The sequence below is a fragment of the Sycon ciliatum genome, chromosome 1 (genome assembly GCF_964019385.1).
Source record: "Sycon ciliatum chromosome 1, ocSycCili1.1, whole genome shotgun sequence".
Classification (NCBI taxonomy): Eukaryota; Metazoa; Porifera; class Calcarea; order Leucosolenida; family Sycettidae; genus Sycon; species Sycon ciliatum.
The window spans coordinates 41,400,406-41,420,462 of NC_088643.1; the positions used below are offsets into that span (position 1 = coordinate 41,400,406).

At 48.5% G+C, this 20,057-nt stretch overlaps 1 protein-coding gene across 1 annotated transcript; it reads right to left on the reverse strand.

The window, feature by feature from the left end:
* Positions 1–282: 282 nt before the first annotated feature.
* On the reverse strand, positions 283–11,545 carry LOC135826408 (uncharacterized). The gene is made up of 9 exons (XM_065339026.1): positions 10,904–11,545; positions 10,380–10,403; positions 9,888–9,935; positions 9,122–9,249; positions 8,480–8,597; positions 7,663–7,839; positions 7,216–7,311; positions 2,279–2,330; positions 283–792 (listed from the first exon to the last, which is right to left on the reverse strand). Exons 1-9 carry the CDS (start codon positions 11,072–11,074, stop codon positions 458–460), a joined length of 1,149 nt encoding a protein of 382 aa, XP_065195098.1. The 5' UTR covers positions 11,075–11,545; the 3' UTR covers positions 283–457.
* Between the last annotated feature and the right edge of the window lie 8,512 nt (positions 11,546–20,057).

Sequence of the window (20,057 nt, forward strand, 5' to 3'; positions counted from 1 at the left end):
GCAGCAATTGTAGGGATGGAATCATCAAAGAAGGCATAGGCCAGGGTGAGCAGTAAGTAGTAAAGACTTAGAAGTATCAGTTTGCACCGCAAAACCTGACTCTGCATATTGACATACAAATAGAGAGTATCAAAGCTACGCAAACGAAAATAGATATAGAAAGATGGGAGAGTATTTAAGCAAAAATATCTGCATGCGCAGCATATGCCGGCTGAAAGATTTCCTAGAAAAACGTGTATGCGGGTGCGTGTCTCTGTCTGCCTGTCTGTGTGTGTGTGTGTGGGGGGGGGGGGGGGCGGGGGCTTGATGAGGCTTGGTGATACAAAATTGGATATACTTGAAGAAGAATTTGAGATTCTTGGTGAAAATAGGAACCTAGTCCAGCAGAGCTTCTGTTTTCCCTGGGCTTAGAAGCCAATCAAGGGGGTAGGGTGGTCATTGTGGTTAGGGATTGAGATCACACATCAATAAGTGTGGGGTAGGGCTCATTGTGGACTGAATCTAGCTCTGCCCGCAGCAGAAGTGAAGAATCAGCATCCTCGCAATCACTGCTGCAAGGACTGCTGTCCACTCCACTGCTTGCCAGCAAACGCAGGCGCTCGCGCTGTACGGAGGAGCGACTCAGCGACCCAGCCAGGGATGGAAGTGAGTCCATGTGCAGCCGTTGCAGCTGTACTTTGCCATTGCTGTTCCACCATTGTAGCACCAGCCGTCTGCTGATGCAAGCATAGTGTGTCATGGCATTGATGAAGTTGCGCCAGACGAAGAACAAGCCACCAGCGTAAGCAAAGACTGTGCAACAGAAGCGCAGCATGCACATCAACAACATATACAAGAGTATCAACACGATGAAAAAAGTTAATCACACACACATGCACACATGCACACACACGCACTACAGAGGATATTGTTTTGCGGTGCACAAGCCCAGATCAGAGGCGCACACACACAGTGTCATCACCCTGCATGCCAACTGCTTACACTTGTTGGTCATCATGCATCATGGCTCTTTGTTGCTAATCGTACAGCTGGTGTGTTGTGGATTTGTGTTTTCTCGTGTGTACTCACCATCTTTGTAAATACTTTATTCAGTTTATTATTTATGTTGCCCATAATAATATATGTGTTGATTGTGTGGAAACGTATTATCTAGGCATGTTATCCAATGTCCTGTGTTGTGTTCTTCCTGTGCAACTGGAAGTACTATCGCAGCTGGCTTATCATAGTAAATATAGTGCTAACTGACCCAAAGAAGCATCAGTGTTATAATTCCCACCCACTATCGGTACGTAGCGTTAAGTCCGCACCACTGTGACCAATGTCTCTACCAATGAGGTACTACATCGCCCACTTCTTCCGTGATAAATGTTGGTGAAGATTGCAAGACGATGAGTTCCTGTCACGTATCGCGCTAATTTGTGCACCTGTGGCACAATGTTCACGTGCACAGCGTGTTTCAATGGCCTCTACTGTTTGTGTCCCTATGGATGTCTGCAAAGAATGCTGTGACTTGTTGAGAGGCAGAGAGAAAAGCCCCAGTGGAGGAGAGGACTCCTAGAGTGCAGCTTGATGTGCTGTGATGGGCAAGGAGACAGAATTATATCGATAAAGGTATGTAATGTGTACGGTGTTAGTGCAATGTTGTTTGTATTTTATGTCCTCGGCAAAACTGCTACATACCGTAAAGTCGCGGATAAAAGCCGGGTTTGCATACAAGCACATCGCGGATAAAAGCCGGGTTTGCATACAAGCACATCGCGGGTAGAAGCCGGGTTTGCATACAAGCACATCGCGGGTAGAAGCCTGAAAATCAAACCGGTCAAATGCATATAAGCCTGTCGCGCGTAGAAGCCTGGCTTCTATGCAAGCGCGGATCGGGTAGGTCAAGAGTGCATGCGCTGTGTACGGTGCGTAGTAAAACTGCCGCCATACCGGTAGTCAGTTGTAGATCTACGCGTGTCGCGCGTAGAAGTCTGGCATACAAGCCTGGCAAAAATATCAGTGGTTCATATAAGCATGGTTTGCATGCAAGCCTGATGCAGAAAGTGACTTATATGCTCATAAGCCCGGCTTTTATCCGTGACTTAACGGTTTACAGAGATTGAGCATACCGGTATATGTGCATGTAGCGTGAAAAGCCCCATGGCAGAAGAACTCTGTTGTTCAGAGCATGGAGGACTAGTCAGCATCAGTTTAAAAAATAATTTTGAGAATCAGCGTGGTCTTTGTAGCCGACTAGATGTACATGTTGTGTGATCTGACTCATCTGAGTGCTTACCTCTAACAAATGTGAAGTAGCCTAGCGTGTAATTGAACAAGCAGAAGCCAGCCTGGACATAACGCAATGAAAATAACCGCATCAGAACACGGCATGTCGCACGGCCTACACATACACATACTCCACTGTGCCATTATACGCACAAGTGGAGAACCCCTGGATAGGCTGCCCGCCTCTGGGTCATCCCTCAAACGAGAGAGCTTGGAAGCTCAGGGCCCTACGCTATGCTTTTTTGCCTAGCTCATCATGCATGTTATTAGAACTGATGGAACTTTCTCTTTGGCCCCAACTTCGTTGCGGTCTTATAGTGTTTTACGTCGACCATGACGGCTACAATGCCCAACCATACAACAACGAACTGATCGGCTACATCATTGTATTACAAAAAGTTTCCATCTGTTCGAATAACATGCATGATGAGCTAGGCAAAAAAGCAAAGGGATGTTATAAATTTTTCATTTCTCCTATTTTTTTAGACATAACCTGGGATTCGAACCCACACTATCGCCCTGCATGCATTCCCCTGATACACTTTGCATACATACTCATTCTTCCAAGTTGCTTCTCCTTATGATCTTGCATTTGAAAGCCCTATTTGTGTCGATAGAAGTGCTAGTGAGTGAATTCCGTTCCACAATGTCGGAGCTTCTAGATGAGCGAATGGCTACAATCATTGCCCAGACAACAGAAATAAAGCAAGCATGCACGGATTTGGAGGCAAGAGTGAGCCAATTCGAAAATGAAATCAGAGATGATTTGGAAGTCAGAACAGCTACCCTGTTAAGTAGAGTCGATCACATTGACGCCAAATTGCAAGCCATTGACCCCATGGTAGAAAGCCTCCTTGACACGGTAGACAAGGCCAAGCGAGAAACGGCAACCTCTTTCATCATCCAGGGCCTTGGGGAAGGGGAACGGGAGCTGGCCTCCAGTTCAAACGATACAGGTACGGCAACCATAGACACAGTTGTGACCCTTGTACGGGACACACTAGGCTTCCCGCTGCAATAAACTGACATTGTTGCTGCACAGAGACTTGGTGTCACGCGTACGTCAGTACAACAACCACAACTCAAACCGCGTCCCATCCTAGTCCGCACTGCAACGCCAGATGCCTGCAAGCGCATGCTCCAGCTACGGAGCAGACTCCGTACAACCAACGAGACCAGGAAAAAGGTGTACTTTTCTGAAAATCTGACCAGGGAGGAACGCCAATTTCAGCAGAAGCTGCGACCAGCTTTCCAGACAATGAGAAAGGTCGGAAAGATCTGCTATCTGCGCACCACTCACATCGAAGTTGTTGCGACGAAGGATTCGCCCAGAGTAATCCTTCATTCGCAGGTCCTTGCAGAAGAGTATATGCAAGCACATAACATTGACCCGCTGGCAACAACACGAAGCAACGCAGCACAACTACACCCAAGAGCTGGTGCACTGGGGAGCTCAAACCGGCAACAATTGGAACTCCGGGGCTCCGAGTTGCACACCTCAATTGCCAAAGTGCAATTAGAAAACTCTCTATTTTAGAAGCATTCATTAAAAATCACGATATAGATATTCTTTTTCTCACTGAGACTTGGTTTTTTCTATCCCTCCCTGACCACAGTGTAAATATCCCTAACTATGTATAGTATTCAGACGTGACCGAAAGACAGCCATGCTAGGCAGCACAGGAGGAGGTATAGCAGTGTATGTCAAATCCAGTCTTTCCCACAGGATTACTAGGCTGCCACAAATGGAAGGCCCGGACATAGAACATCTCTGTCTTCAAGTAAGCATCACTCAACAGCTTCCAATGGCCTTCCATGTCTTCTACCGCCCGCCACATCGTACCGTAGACGAGCGCGACCAATTTTTCACTTCCTTCAGGCGTACCTTTGAACAGAACCAGCCACACTTGCCCACAATCTTAGTGGGTGACTTCAACGCTAAACTACGTTCATGGAACTCTACAGACCCGTCTACAGCAGAAGGCAAGCTTCTACTCAAAGCATTAGACCAGTTTGGATTCATCCAACTCGTCCACAACACTCCAACTAGATATTCTGCCACTGGCCGCCAGGGTCCATCGCTCCTTGATCTTGTCATCACAAACGCACCACAGCATGTATGTGACATTCAAGTGCTGTCCTCCATATCCGATCACTGTCCCGTTGTCTTCAAAGTTGCTTTGCCTTCCCTTGCCCAGTCACCTCCCAGTCAGTCACGTGTCGTGCCTGATTACGTAAACACCGATTTTGATGCACTCAGAGACCACATATGGAATCTTCCACTTTCGTCTGACATCAGTAGTATGTCCTCAGTTGAACAAGTATGGGATAGATGGCATTCCTGCGTTACTAGGGCAATCTTGTCACACGAGCCTATGAGAACTATTTCCACAAAGCGAAGAACAGATACACCCTGGTACACTGGCCTCCATGCCACTCTTTGCAAGAAAAAGACCGCCTTTTCCGTTTAGCCAAGCGCACAAACTTAACAACCCACTGGGTTGCCTTTAAAGTTGCCCCCAACGCCTATCAAGCCTCCACTCGACGTTCTAAAGCGATCTACCTGGAGAACATGAGCGCACAGGTTGACAGAGAAAGAAGTCCGTACCAGTGGTGGCGCCAAGCCAAACAGCTCACCAATCTATCTAAAACACGTGCACCAATTCCATCCCTTGAGTCTGGAGACGAGGTTGTAACCACAGACGCCTCCAAGGCGCACTTGCTGGCTGACGTGTTCTCCGACCAATGCTCCAACACCCACACCCAACAACTACCTATTCCGCACCCCCCCCCCCCCCCCCCCCTCCTACGCCAACATCCCCCTTCGATATCTCAGTTATCTCTGCCTACGACGTCTTTGATACTCTCAAGAGATTGCCTGTCCATAAAGTTGCCGGTGGCGACATCCCGAACCACATTCTGAAGGAGACCGCTGGTGTCATTGCCCACTCCCTCTGCAAAGTCTTTAATTTAAGTATAACACAAGGCCGCTTGCCAACATCGTGGAAAACGGGTTTGTGAATAATAATAAAATAAAAAAACGCGCAAGTTGTACCAATATATAAGCAGAGAGGTTCCACAGCTGAACCCCAGAACTACCGCCCTATTTCCCTCTTGAACTCGGTCGCCAAAGTGCTTGATTCGATTGTCGCGCGCCGTCTTAGCAGGTTCCTTAGGAATGAAGATGTAATGGTTTCGGATCAGTTCGGGTTTGTACACGGTCGGAGCACAGTTGACCAACTGATACATCTAACGGCTAGCGCCGCCAAGAGCATGGACAGCAGCCAGGAGTATGATGTGGTCTTCCTGGATTTTGCCAAGGCATTTGATCGCGTACCGCATTCTACCCTTCTGGCCCTTCTACAACTTCTATGCAACCCAACGGCTACTACTTGGTTTGCAGGTTACCTTGGCGCTCGCCAGTTACAGGTCAAAGTTGGCGAAGACCTTTCCCCCCTCGCCCCTATCTCGGCGGGAGTTCCTCAAGGATCCCACCTTGGCCCCAACCTATTTCTCCTGTACATTAATACCCTCCCGAGATCAATCCCTGATGGCAACAGGACGGACACATATTTCTATGCTGATGACACTGCTCTGGGGTTACTCCGACCGCCAGCAGCAGCACTTCAACAGCTCCAGTCAGCAGTGAACATGGTGATGGACTGGGCTGCTACATTTGGTGGCAGGTTTAATGCCGCTAAATCCGTGCGTGTTGTATTCGGCAAACTTGACCCCGCCCAGACTCCTGCCCCAGCACTGACCTATGTCCCTCGACTACCCACTGCCATCTAGGAATCACCCTGGATCCCCGCCCGTCCTTCCAGACCCACATCAATAGTGTCACCTCCAACTTTCGCCGTCGCGTTGTTCTGCTATCCTACATGTCACCCAATCTGACCCCTGCTGTCATTGCCCGCCTGTACAAAGGATACGTCCGTCCCTCCATCGAGTATGTTTCACCTCTGTGGAACAACAAACTGACCGCAGGGAATATTGACACTTTGGAACGATTGCAAGCACGCGTGGCCAGGCAGTACTTACATCGTCGGAAAGTGCCCATTCCTCATGGCATGGAGAACGTTTTGAAGCTGCGGAATGGGAAAGTCTTGCGTGGCGGCGGCACATACATTGCCTCAAACTGTTTTACCATTTCACCCGCCAATAACCGGAAACCCTCAATAATTTCAACATAGTTCTATCCAAGAGTGCACAACGTCTCACTTTTACCTCCTGCCCACTCACACTGGTCCCTGTTTCCGCTCCACTCCTACTTCATTCATGATCACCACGTGGAACTCCCTGCCTACCGAGATTAGGATATCTGAAACCCGTGGTGTATTAGCCGGCACGTTAAGTCCCATTTCCACAGGTATAGATTCCATCCTCAAGGTTTTCTCACTTCCTGATTACCCCCCTTCTTTACCAGTACCCTTTTCGCTTGCTTCTACTCAGACTTCTTTAAAATTAACCTCTTCACATTAATCTTTTTTATCCTAATATTTTCTTCCTATAAAAATTCAAATTGCACCCTATTGTACACGTATATCTATTCTCGGAGCTCCCCCTTGATTTAGGCTTCGGCCTTTGGGGAATCCCTCAAATAATAATAATAATAATAATAATAATAAAGGATCCGAGGTCAGCCAACTGTATGTCCTGTATGTTCAAGGTGTGCATCGCGACAAAATTCCTGCATTACATTACAATCGATGCAGACGGGTGACATAGAGTGTCGCAATGCATACAGCTGAGCTGGAGTTGTGCAGCAGGTGATTTGATAGAATTTCACTTGTATGCACTACGCATGCTACAGCACCACAATAGTATGCTCCGGAAAACTCAGTATGACAGCCACCCATCGCAGGCGCACGCTCGTACATGTACTCCTAGTATCATGCACTACACGTAGAATAATATGAGAATTACACCAGCTGCTGCGTAACTTACGGTCATTCCCTCCGTTGCACAGGAAGCTGTTCTGTTCTGAGCCTTACATTCCACCAAGGCCTCTGGTGTTGTGTCCTGGCATGGTGTGCAGATCACCTGTGAGCAGATGGTAGAAGATAGCTCTGTAGAGATCAGCACATTGTGTACATGCAACAAGGTCCACAGGCTTGAGATATAGCATGCTATCAGGAGTCTCCAGTCAAAACCAAAATGAAAGAATGCATTTGACACATAAAATGAGTAACATATTCTCGCACTTTCTTTGGGTTGCCGAGAAAAATGCCAACAGAAATTACAATCATAGCAAAGTAGTGTGTATCTTTAGTACTCTTTACATGTACTGCAAATGCAACTGGTCATCACGCATTTTAGCCACAGTCAAAGACAATGGATGGAGAAAAAGGATGTGTTGGTACAATAGAACGAATCACTAGATTCACTACTCACATCGGTCGTAACCTGACACAGGTAGATCATGTCTTGTTTGGAGCGGATGAAAACAAACGATTGATACGACACTGACGTCCACATGGTCAGGCAGATGAAGTACAATATATAGTTGCACATTATATTCCAAGCTAGAGTTGCCTTGGTCAGGGTCGTCTGATTTCCCGTATGGTCTCTCTGTAGCAACACCAACACCAACAGCACCAGCACCAGTACAAGCATGTGTGGTATGTACACTCATGTACAGTACCGGCCGAATAAATCCAACCTCATGAATAAAATAGCGCCGGGCGCTGCGCAGCCCTAGCACTACACATACTGGCCTGTGCACTCGAATGCGGCGCTACTTTATTCACAAGGTTGGATTTCTCTGTCCAGCACTGTACTTCTTGCAAGTGTGTGTGTGTGTCCAGGCTGCATGATTGTAGTCCTATATACATGACTATATCTGCACGTATAATCTCACAGCGTGCAAACATGACTACCAGCAATGAGTGATATGAACGAAAGTACCGTACAGTACAGTGTGTGTGTGTGTGTGCGTGTAAGTGTGTGTGTAAGTGTGTGTGTGTGTGTGTGTAAGTGTGTGTGTGCGTGTAAGTGTGTGTGTGTGTGTGTGTGTGTGTGTGTGTGTGTGTGTGTGTGTGTGTAAGTGTACACGTGTGCATGTACATTATGTTTGTATGAACGTATTGGTAAGGGCACCTATTCCGCGTGAACATCCAGTGCTACCTAATACATGCTTGTATGTGTAGCCCTAAAAGAAGTCTGACTCTGCCTACTTGATGATCATTCACAGTGTGTATGTGTAACTCACCACCAGGCGGAATTTCAAGCGCTGCCGGTCAGCCTGAATGAATGTTATTGAGATGGTGCTGAGTAAGGTCATGACAGCAATCTCCAGCGCAATACCGACAACGCGAGGTCCAAGGTACCTGGTTAGGTTAGGTTGCGATGCAACACACACACACACACATACACGCGTGCGCGCACACACGCACGCGCACACACACGCACGCGCACACACACACACGCGCGCGCGCACACACACACACAATCAAGAAGCAAGCACAGAATGGGACCCAGCTAATGATGCTCAGAAGTGCGCAACACCAGCTCTCTCTCCCCCCCCCCCCCCCCCCACACACACACACTCATACTGGGCTTGCATAGTAGAATGGAACTGGAACAGGTTTTACAAGGCGACTTTCAGGTGCAAGTTACATAAATACCTTTACTGAGGAGCTAATTTATACACTGATTCCATTTTAAGAATGGCTGCAAACAAAGCCGTGTACCTGTAATCTTTGGATTGAATCAATGTTTGAGATAAACAAACTGATAAAGCGGAATGACTATTATTTTGTCCTTTAGCCAAGTGACGAGGCAACGAAGCTTCTACATTCTCCTTCTTACTTGTACAGACATGCAATTGGGGAAAGAAGGAGGTCTTACTTACTTCCAGTCAAAGTAACTGGGCGCTGCGTAGTGCACTATACAGAACACCAGCACAACAGTGTACGCTACTAGAGTCATGAGCCAGGACTTCCGGCGGAAGCGAAAGTAGAAACATCCAAAGTAGTACACCTGCACGGATTGAAGAAGGAACAGAACGGGAAGAGAGGACGGTGAAACGGCCAGTGGCTTCAAAAATCTAAACCATGGCGGACCAAGGTACCATAGCCGGCCACTATTCTAATGCATCATAAGCCAAGTACACTGCAAGTACACTGCAAGTACACTGCAAGTACACTGCAAGTACACTGTAGCAGGCAAAGCAGTGTGGTAAAGCATGTCGGTCGGCTTTGTAGGGAACCAAAAGACTAAGAATTAGTAAACATTCACAACCGATGCTGGCAATCTCAGCAAGTTAGCAACACACTTACAACCAGTGCTGTCAGTCTTAGCAAGTTAGCAACACACTCACAAAACGTGAGCTAGCATTGTCTTAGACAAAGTCTTCAACAAAGGCTTGCACGGCGAAACCTGTGCTTTACAGCTTGAAGCTGCGTTGCGCTGCCACTTCAAATGAGACCCCCTGCCAGTTAATGATCGGCCACCCTACTAGGCTAGGCTGAATACCCTACTTCAGCATGCATGTACATCTGCACCTGGCTAGAAGCCTAGAAGGAGCACATTATCTCTAAGAGTCCGGTTTTCTGATCATTGTAAGATAGTGGCTTGGCGGTATACAATGCAGTAGTGTATTTGCTGTTGCCGCGTACCAGAATGGTGGACAGAATAGGAGTGTCCATGATGCGATGGATGCCATCCTGGACAGTGCAGCACAGAAAGCAGATTAAGAGTAACCTTGAAGAGTAACCTTGGTGGCCCAGGCAAACACAAGCACATACACATATGGAGAGGATATGGATGGAGAGCCAAGGGTTAAAATTAAAAAAGAGAGGACCAAAAGGAATAATCATTAGTGTTGGACAAAACGGATAACTTACTTGTAAACTTTTGGTCCTCTCTTTTTTAACATACACATACACTCATGCATACATACATACATACATACAGACAGACAGACAGATAGACACACACCACACGACATCATGACTTCAAGTATACGCGTCTTCATGCAGAATTGTTTGCTGTGGGCGGACTTGGTGACACAGCAGTGCAAAGCAGCAATCTTGCTACCATCAGGGAAGGTGTGCTCCATAACATGGCTGGGTAGTGTTGCGGGCAGGTATACATGCACATGTACGTACCTCTGATACTCCCAGCGGGCTTATCTAAAACAGCAAGAACCATCACAAAAGACACTTAGCAAGCGATAGCAATACCTACATGCAATTAATAACAGCAGCGACTTCCTGCTGCGAACAGTGTGATAATGAGACCAATTCACATCGTTGCTTGCTGTCACAGATAGTTTCACAGAAGTTAGGAATAAGGAATAAGGAATAAGGAATAAGTAAGGCATTTGCTTTATGCAGGGTTGGGTTGGGTAGACCCCCCCCCCCCCCCATCCAGAGCATCAACTGCAGGTGTACAAGTAGCAGGATGTGAAGATGATGTGTGTGTGTGTGTGCGCGCGCGTGTGTGTGTGCGTGTGTGCGTGTGTGCATGTGTGTGCGTGCTGCTTGCATGGGTGCGTGTGCATGTGTGTGCGTGCTTGAAGGTGTGCTCAGTTCGTATGCGAGTGTGTACAGATCGGTTGAAGTGACATCAAGTGACGATGGAGCACAGAAGAAGTGAGAAACAATTACAATTTACATCATGCGTCGCTTACCTTCTGGAAGACTTGGTCAGGAGTTGGCAGGTGTCTATACCGATCGTCGGTTGGAAACGAGTCGTAGAGAGGAGGTGGCAGAGCAAACTCTACCAACCACAATGTTACTACACTTGTGGACAGGATGAAGTGGGCAATCTGCCACAAATTCCAGCAATTTAGTTTCTCCATCGTAAAGAAACTATGGCTGTGCTCCGTGACTAACCCAGGGTAAGGATGTAACACATCCGCTCTTTTCCGCCCACAACAACAACGTGATCCTTTCAGCAAGGCTTGTCTTTGAGCCAGCTCACCGAGCCGCTGAGGGCATCGACGCCGACTTTCAGCTCTTAGACTGGCTGTCTAAGCTGTCCAGGAAGATTCTGCTTCTCTTTGACATCTTCCTTAGCCCGTACCACTAGCCGTAGCAAAGCAAACACTATTCATCGGCCATTCGTTCCATGTTCGAAGAAGTTCAAACTCCGAAGGCTCAACTGGAAATGAGAAGTCCACAAGATCGGAACTTTCGCAGTTTCCCACTTTTGGCACATGCACAACGTGCGTGCTGCCGCGGGAAACATCCCAAATGTTGTCGTGCGTACGCAACGTTGTAGCGTCATTGTCGTCATGGATTCCATCTTTGGGAGAGGAAGTACTTTTGGGGAAGTGCATCGATTTTTCGAGTACAGTAGATATTGGCAAGAGTACATAACCCTATGTACTCTTGATATTGGTTATAACGTGCCCTCGACACCACTAATCCTTCACTCGAGTCGAGACGAGTCGAGTGCTACATGCTATAGCCTATAAATTGTTGACAACGTTTTTGAAATAATTCAATAATTCAAAATACTGTACTGTACTGATGCATTTCCCTCACTGCGAGTAAAATGCTTCATGTGAGCGTGCTCAATTGATGCTCAGGTGCACGAAGATCTTGAAATTGGCGATGAGAAATTGCCATGAAAACCCCCTCGTAGCTAGCAAGCTTATGGCACAGCTTTCAGAAGTCCGACAAGTGAATCCATGCTACCAAGAGTACATAAACTCTTGATGCTACTAAACCCCTTCCCTATCTGACTGGACCATGCCCAAATCCTCCTTCCAAAGTGGCACACCTGCTTCTAAAAATTGATTTCTCAGAATCCGGATCCCGGACTATAAGGTTTGTATGCCGGGTTCTGTCAATTTCACTGCTTTTCGAGCAGAATTTGCCAATTTGTCGAGCATTACGCGCCAATGATGATGGGAATTTCAGCCTTTTCAGGAATGGTGAAAGATCAGTTTAGTGCACTACGTCATTGCGTGAATTGGCACATCATCCGCAGTGACATGTCATTGTGCAATACCGCGCAAAAGTGCGAACTTTGTAAGTAAGCTGCTGTTTCTCTTCAACTTTCATGACTCCCATGACCTTGTATGATAATTATATAAGGCCTCTTTTACGGGCAAACAGAATACAATTGACAGTGGCATGGCGAATGATTAGAACACAACACCAAAAAATGAAAACAATTGTATGTGTGAAAAACGCAAAAAAACGAGAGAAAAACAGAAGAAAAAAAAGAAAAAAACCCATGTATGGGTACCGGGTGAACACTGAACAGCCGGCTAGCCCCTCATCATCGACGCTTGGTTCGCACTTCGCGGTTGTGCGCGCGCGCGCGCGCGCGAGTGTGTGTGTGTGTGTGTGTGTGTGTGTGTGTGTGTGTGTGAAAAGATAGTTTCCATAAGTCTGATGAGACCAGTCCAGGCCAGTCGTGAAAGCCCTTCACAACTAGCCTGGTTGCCGTCCCCACGCCTGTATCGACTCGTTGGTGTTCTCACCCTTCTCGCTTGCTCATTGGTTCAACTCTCCCTACTGTCTGATTTGTGCGACCATGTGTGCTAAGCTAAGGCGCGCTCAGCTACATATATTATAGCTGAGTAAACAGTATGCGTAAAAGGAGTCTCAGTCATCTTCTTTCTCTCCTTGCTCTATGTATCCATCTTGGAAAACGTTGTAAGGGTTGTTACCCTGCTTCAGATGTTAGCGTCCTTTCAGTTGTCCAAGTAAAAAAGTTGTCATGGCTAGCCAAGCCAGCAGTGTGTGCCCAGAGCTCAACTAGCCGCAATGCCTGCTGCACAACAAAGCGGCGCACGGTGGGACCAAGTACTCCTCATCCCGCGGAGACTGGGTCAATCACCTGACTATGATTGTTTTCTATCATCAAAAGGCGGTAGAGGACGCTGCATGTCATGGTAGCACCAGTGGCGGTGGAAGGATCATCCTGGATGAACAACCTAAGCCCTTGATAACGTCAACCAGTCGAGTAGCCTGTACAGTCCTGGACTTGCATCACACGCTTCCGCCTGAAGCTCGCCACATGCACAGGAAGACTCAGTGAAGGTTGGACAATTTTCGTAACTGACGGACGGACGGGTTGCCACCGGCACTCGGAAATGGTCGGTAATCGGATTACTAAGAGAGTACAATCATGCATTTGTGAATGTGAAGGCCGAGCTGAGTCGTCCAACTAGTTACTTATCAAATGCCGGCGCCACAGTTGCTACTACGCTCGTACTCGGGGGCCTGTGGAATCTTGTGGTTCAGAGGACTCGGAATGGGACCGACACGACTGAAATTCACGTTGAAAGGGTAAGACGTTGTTGAGATGTGTATCACACTCCCTCGCCTCGGCTTGGTTGAGCACTCTTTCTGGTTAGCGTCAAAGTGTTTTTCCCTCGTGCAAAACTCGCTGTGCAAGAAACTCTGAGCTCCGCTGACGAGACCTAAAGGTCGAAACAGGTCCAGGAGCTGTAGCATGTAGGGCCTAAGGAGTAGGTCCAGACAGATTCTGCCGGCAAAATGTTGAAGAATTGAAAAAACGGGAAATGCCCGCAAAATCAGAGCAACTTGAAATATTGAGATACAGTACCAGTATCGGGTAAAATCGATGCCTGATCTCACAGGTTTGGGTAGAAAGTTAGGAAGTTAGAAACTACTGCTTTCGGTCCAACTGATCCTTTGAATTTGAAGGTCTCCCAATCCTTTCGGTAGAAGTGTTCGTTTTTCTACTCAAAAGGGTAGATCATCTCAGTCTACTTTCCTCTACCAGCTCTACCAGGAAAAAGTTGGTAGAAGCCGGTAGAAGTTGTCATAGGTACGGGATTTCCAGCAAGATCAAGGAGTTGTACACAACTCCATACCGAAGGGGGGGGGGGGGGGAGGGGTACGTACAGTCGTCGCCAAAACAATCTAGACCATGCTATGCTACTGTCGTGGACATGGAAATCCGGTCAATTGGCCGGCGCCCTCAGCGCCTACAGAACGCTGCGTGCAGGGCACATGATGATCCGATGCGACTAGCGCGCTGCAGCGCTTAAAATGCATGTGTGTACCGCTTATCCAGCATGGCCAGCACCTTGGGGCCGCTAAACGTGCGACCGGATTTCCATGTCCACAACAGTAGCTGCACATGTATGGACGGTACATGGGCGGCACGTAGGCTCCTACTAGTAGTAGTAGTGCACTACACATGCAATGCCTACTGACGTACTGTACGTCCTTGAGTCTGACCCCCTGCATGTACTGCACACGTGTACACTCAGTTCAGTGCTGGTACAGTACATGCATGCATATGCGCATGCTACCCAGGGGCCGCAGCGTAGCTCTTTTCAGTCTGCTTTGGAAGGTCATGTGACACAACATAGTGCATAGAAGCTCGTCTTATCAAGCGGTGACCATGGTGACCGGCACTAGCACTAACAGTCTGCTGTTGATCCCGCCAACCGGACCGCTGCTTGAGCGGGTTCTCGCCGCCGTTGTAAAGATAGTGGTGATCGTGACGTACGGCCGCTTTCCTGCTGCGGTCCTCTAACCTGGCCTCCTCTTCTGTCGCAACCTTGTCCATGGTTTCAGGCGAATCTTGTGATAATTCGAGTAAGGGCAGCGCTGCCTCACTAGTAGCTGCAGCACTTGTTTTAGCCGCTGTTGTTCTCAGTTTCTTGGCCAATGACGAGCGAGTACAGGACTTGGCCCTATCATGGCGCGCTGCGACCGCGGTTTTCGAGGATGATCCGATGCGTTGAGTTTTTGATTCGGAATGTAATCTTCGTTTGCAGGATCCATGGATGGTCGGCCAGAGCTGAAGTGATCGCCACAAACTCGATCACCAGACTTTGGTGCCCATGGCTCACCATTAGCCAACTTACTTCGGTCCAGGGCTTTGATCCATAACTGTCGCCTCGCCAATGTCATGCTGGTCGGTATTCTGAAGAATCCTTTCCCACACTGTTTCGAGTGCCGACTCCCGCACCCGGTCACGGAGCATGTTGTGACGGCTGTGCCAAGCAGCATCACCATCAAATCCATACTCGGACTCGGAGCCTAGATCAGATAGGTAGGATAAGGCTGAGAGAGACAACAACGCGGCTAGGCTAGGCTAGGCTAGCTTCAGTCTAGTCGTAGCCTGTGCACGCTCGCTAGCCAGACGCTGCAGCAGTACAGCAGGACTCAGCACGAGGTAGTACAGAAACTGTCAAGATCCCCGCAGTTTGTCTTCGACAGGACAAGCGGTGAACATCACCTTCAGCTTTTGACAGAAAATGGAGAACGCAACGCTAGCACTGAATGCAAGGACAGAGAGAGAACATCCGGAGAAGCGCGCTGCAAGAAAATGCACTTATTTTTTTGCCTTGACCCCACTCGACTCCCTGTGGTGGCAGTCTAGCCTGGTTGATACATCTACACTACATCTACAACCCAGTGCAGTCCAGTAGTCTGTACGTGTAACTGTAAGCGCAGACCAATCAATCCGAGATTTTGCGCTGGAAAACTGTGGAAGGCTTAGTGACGTAACTCTGTAGTCCCGAGAAGTCTACATGATGTAGTCTTGTACTTTGTAGATCTACACGTAGATCTACAAAGTACAAGTAGCCGAGTACTGTACATAGGCCCTAGGGCCCGGCCAAGGCAAGGCCAGGGGCTGGGCCCGGCCAAGGCAAGGCCAGGGGCTAGGGCCCGGCCAAGGCAAGGCCAGGGGCTAGGGCCCGGTCTCTCTGTCCTTGCATTCAGTGCTAGTGTTGCGTTCTCCATTTTCTGTCAAAAGCTGAAGGTGATGTTCACCGCTTGTCCTGTCGAAGACAAACTGCGGGGATCTTGACAGTTTCTGTACTACCTCGTGCTGAGTCCTGCTGTACTGCTGCAGCGTCTGGCTAGCGAGCGTGCACAGGCTACGACTAGACTGAAGCTAGCCTAGCCTAGCCTAGCCGCGTTGTTGTCTCTCTCAGCCTTATCCTACCTATCTGATCTAGGCTCCGAGTCCGAGTATGGATTTGATGGTGATGCTGCTTGGCACAGCCGTCATAACATGCTCCGTGACCGGGTGCAGGAGTCGGCACTCGAAACAATGTGGGAAAGGATTCTTCAGAATACCGACCAGCATGACATTGGCGAGGCGACAGTTATGGATCAAAGCCCTGGACCGAAGTAAGCTGGCTAATGGTGAGCCATGGGCACCAAAGTCTGGTGATCGAGTTTGTGGCGATCACTTCAGCTCTGGCCGACCATCCATGGATCCTGCAAACGAAGATTACATTCCGAATCAAAAACTCAACGCATCGGATCATCCTCGAAAACCGCGGTCGCAGCGCGCCATGATAGGGCCAAGGGCCAAGTCCTGTACTCGCTCGTCATTGGCCAAGAAACTGAGAACAACAGCGGCTAAAACAAGTGCTGCAGCTACTAGTGAGGCAGCGCTGCCCTTACTCGAATTATCACAAGATTCGCCTGAAACCATGGACAAGGTTGCGACAGAAGAGGAGGCCAGGTTAGAGGACCGCAGCAGGAAAGCGGCCGTACGTCACGATCACCACTATCTTTACAACGGCGGCGAGAACCCGCTCAAGCAGCGGTCCGGTTGGCGGGATCAACAGCAGACTGTTAGTGCTAGTGCCGGTCACCATGGTCACCGCTTGATAAGAAGAGCTTCTATGCACTATGTTGTGTCACATGACCTTCCAAAGCAGACTGAAAAGAGCTACGCTGCGGCCCCTGGGTAGCATGCGCATATGCATGCATGTACTGTACCAGCACTGAACTGAGTGTACACGTTTGCAGTACATGCAGGGGGTCAGGGTCCGGGACGTACAGTACGTCAGTAGGCATTGCATGTGTAGTGCACTACTACTACTAGTGGGAGCCTACGTGCCGCCCATGTACCGTCCATACATGTGCAGCTACTGTTGTGGACATGGAAATCCGGTCGCACGTTTAGCGGCCCCATGGTGCTGGCCATGCTGGATAAGCGGTACACACATGCATTTTAAGCGCTGCAGCGCGCTAGTCGCATCGGATCATCATGTGCCCTGCACGCAGCGTTCTGTAGGCGCTGAGGGCGCCGGCCAATTGACCGGATTTCCATGTCCACGACAGTAGCATAGCATGGGCCAGATTGTTTTGGCGACGACCGTACGTACCCCTCTCCCCCCCCCCCCTTTCGGTATGGAGTTGTGTACAACTCCTTGATCTTGCTGGAAATCCCGTACCTCTGCCAACGTCTACCGGCTTCTACCAACTTTTTTCCTGGTAGAGCTGGTAGAGGAAAGTAGACTGAGATGATCTAACCTTTTCAGTAGAAAAAACGAACACTTCTACCGAAAGGATTGGGAGAACTTCAAATTCAAAGGGTCAGTTGGACCGAAAGAAGTAGTTTCTAACTTCCTAACTTTCTGCCCAAACCTGTGAGATCAGGCATCGATTTTACCCGATACTGGTACTGTATCTCAATATTTCAAGTTGCTCTGATTTTGCGGGCATTTTCCGTTTGTTTCAATTCTTCGACATTTTGCCGGCAGTATCTGTCTGGGCCTACTCCCTAGGCCCGACATGCTCGTGGACTTGTTTCGACCTTGTTAGGTCTCGTCAGCGGAGCTCCGAGTTACTTGCACAGCGAGTTTTCAAGTTGCACGAGGGAAAAAAACTTTGACGCTAACCAGAAAGAGTGCTCAACCAAGCCGAGGCGAGGGAGTGTGAAACACATCTCAACAACGTCTTACCCTTTCAACGTGAATTTCAGTCGTGTCGGTCCCATTCCGAGTCCTCTGAACCACAAGATTCCACAGGCCCCCGAGTACGAGCGTAGTAGCGACTGTGGCGCCGGCATTTGATAAGTAACTAGTTGGACGACTCTCGGCCTTCACATTCACAAATGCATGATTGTACTCTCTTAGTAATCCGATTACCGACCATTTCCGAGTGCCGGTGGCAACCCGTCCGTCCGTCAGTTACGAAAATTGTCCAACCTTCACTGAGTCTTCCTGTGCATGTGGCGAGCTTCAGGCGGAAGCGTGTGATGCAAGTCCAGGACTGTACAGGCTACTCGACTGGTTGACGTTATCAAGGGCTTAGGTTGTTCATCCAGGATATCATCCTTCCACCGCCACTGGTGCTACCATGACATGCAGCGTCCTCTACCGCCTTTTGATGACAGAAAACAATCATAGTCAGGTGATTGACCCAGCCTCCGAGGAATGAGGAGTACTTGGTCCCACCGTGCGCCGCTCTGTTGTGCAGCAGGCATTGCGGCTAGTTGAGCTCTGGGCACATACTGCTGGCTTGGCTAGCCATGACAACTTTTTACTTGGACAACTGAAAGGACGCTAACATCTGAAGCAGGGTAACAACCCTTACAACGTTTTCCAAGATGGATACATAGAGCAAGGAGAGAAAGAAGATGACTGAGACTCCTTTTACGCATACTGTTTACTCAGCTATAATATATGTAGCTGAGCGCGCCTTAGCTTAGCACACATGGTCGCACAAATCAGACAGTAGGGAGAGTTGAACCAATGAGCAAGCGAGAAGGGTGAGAACACCAACGAGTCGATACAGGCGTGGGGACGGCAACCAGGCTAGTTGTGAAGGGCTTTCACAACTGGCCTGGACTGGTCTCATCAGACTTATGGAAACTATCTTTTCACACACACACACACACACACACACACACACGCGTGCGCGCTCGCAACCGCGAAGTGCGAACCATGCGTCCATGATGAGGGGCTGTTCAGTGTTCACCCATACAAGGTCATGGGAGTCATGAAAGTTGAAGAGAAACAGCAGCTTACTTACAAAGTTCGCACTTTTGCGGTATTGCACAATGACATGTCACTGCGGATGATGTGCCAATTCACGCAATGACGTAGTGCACTAAACTGATCTTTCACCATTCCTGAAAAGGCTGAAATTCCCATCATCATTGGCGCGTAATGCTCGACAAATTGGCAGATTCTGCTCGAAAAGCAGTGAAATAATTGACAGAACCCGGCATACAAACCTTATGGTAGGCACTTCCTTGAATTCTCACTCGGATCCATTTCTTTATCCACATACCAAACATGCATGAAACATACCAGACTGAAAAATACCCTTCACATGATCACAGTGAAATTCTGCCAATTTTTGTCGGCCCGAAGGACTACTACTTGTTCGTGAAACCAAGAGTACATAACCTCAGGGTGAAACAGTGGTGAAACCGAGTCAGAGTCACACCGCCTTCAGGCTCCCTCCTGTTTAGCTATTGTTGTGATTCCTCGCTACACATGATGTTACCGTGCTTGGTCAACTTTGTCGTTGAACCGTTTTAACGGCTGAGTCAACAGTATCAAGCAGCTCTACCACCGTTTCTTCGTTGCTTGTTGGATGGCCGTGCGATTCTGGAATGTAAGCGGGTGTGTCTAGGAAGGGTTGAACTAAAACAATTTCCTAGCAAGTTTTTGGCTCTTTACTCCCATAACGAATTACAGTTGTGGCGGGTGCTGTCCAGACCAATACGGCACCCTTTTTTATTTAGTTTTAGCACCGCAAATTGATTTTGATGGCATTCAAAATATGTAGAGTAAACTTGAAGCATAGCTGTGTCGGATGCATTGACTGTAGCTGTGAAGGGTGATAGTGTGAGTGAGAAAAGAGGACAAGACGGCAGAGAAAGAGAGACAGACAGACAGACAGACAGACAGACAGACAGACAGACAGACAGACAGACAGACAGACAGACAGACAGACAGACAGACAGACAGAGGAGAGACAGATAGACAGACAGAGACAGATAGACAGACAGAGACAGATAGACAGACAGAGACAGATAGACAGACAGAGACAGATGGAGAGAGGCAGAGGGAGGGAGGGAGGGAGGGA

Excerpts from the sequence above, each read along its gene's own strand:
- LOC135826408 (XM_065339026.1), bottom strand. The coding sequence starts at position 11,074 with ATGGAGAAACTAAATTGCTGGAATTTGTGGCAGATTGCCCACTTCATC. Across the intron at positions 7,840-8,479 it reads GCTTGAAATTCCGCCTGGTG|AGAGACCATACGGGAAATCA; the intron begins GTGAGTTACACA and ends GTGTTGCTACAG. Across the intron at positions 793-2,278 it reads CTACTTCACATTTGTTAGAG|TCTTTGCTTACGCTGGTGGC; the intron begins GTAAGCACTCAG and ends TCTGTTGCACAG.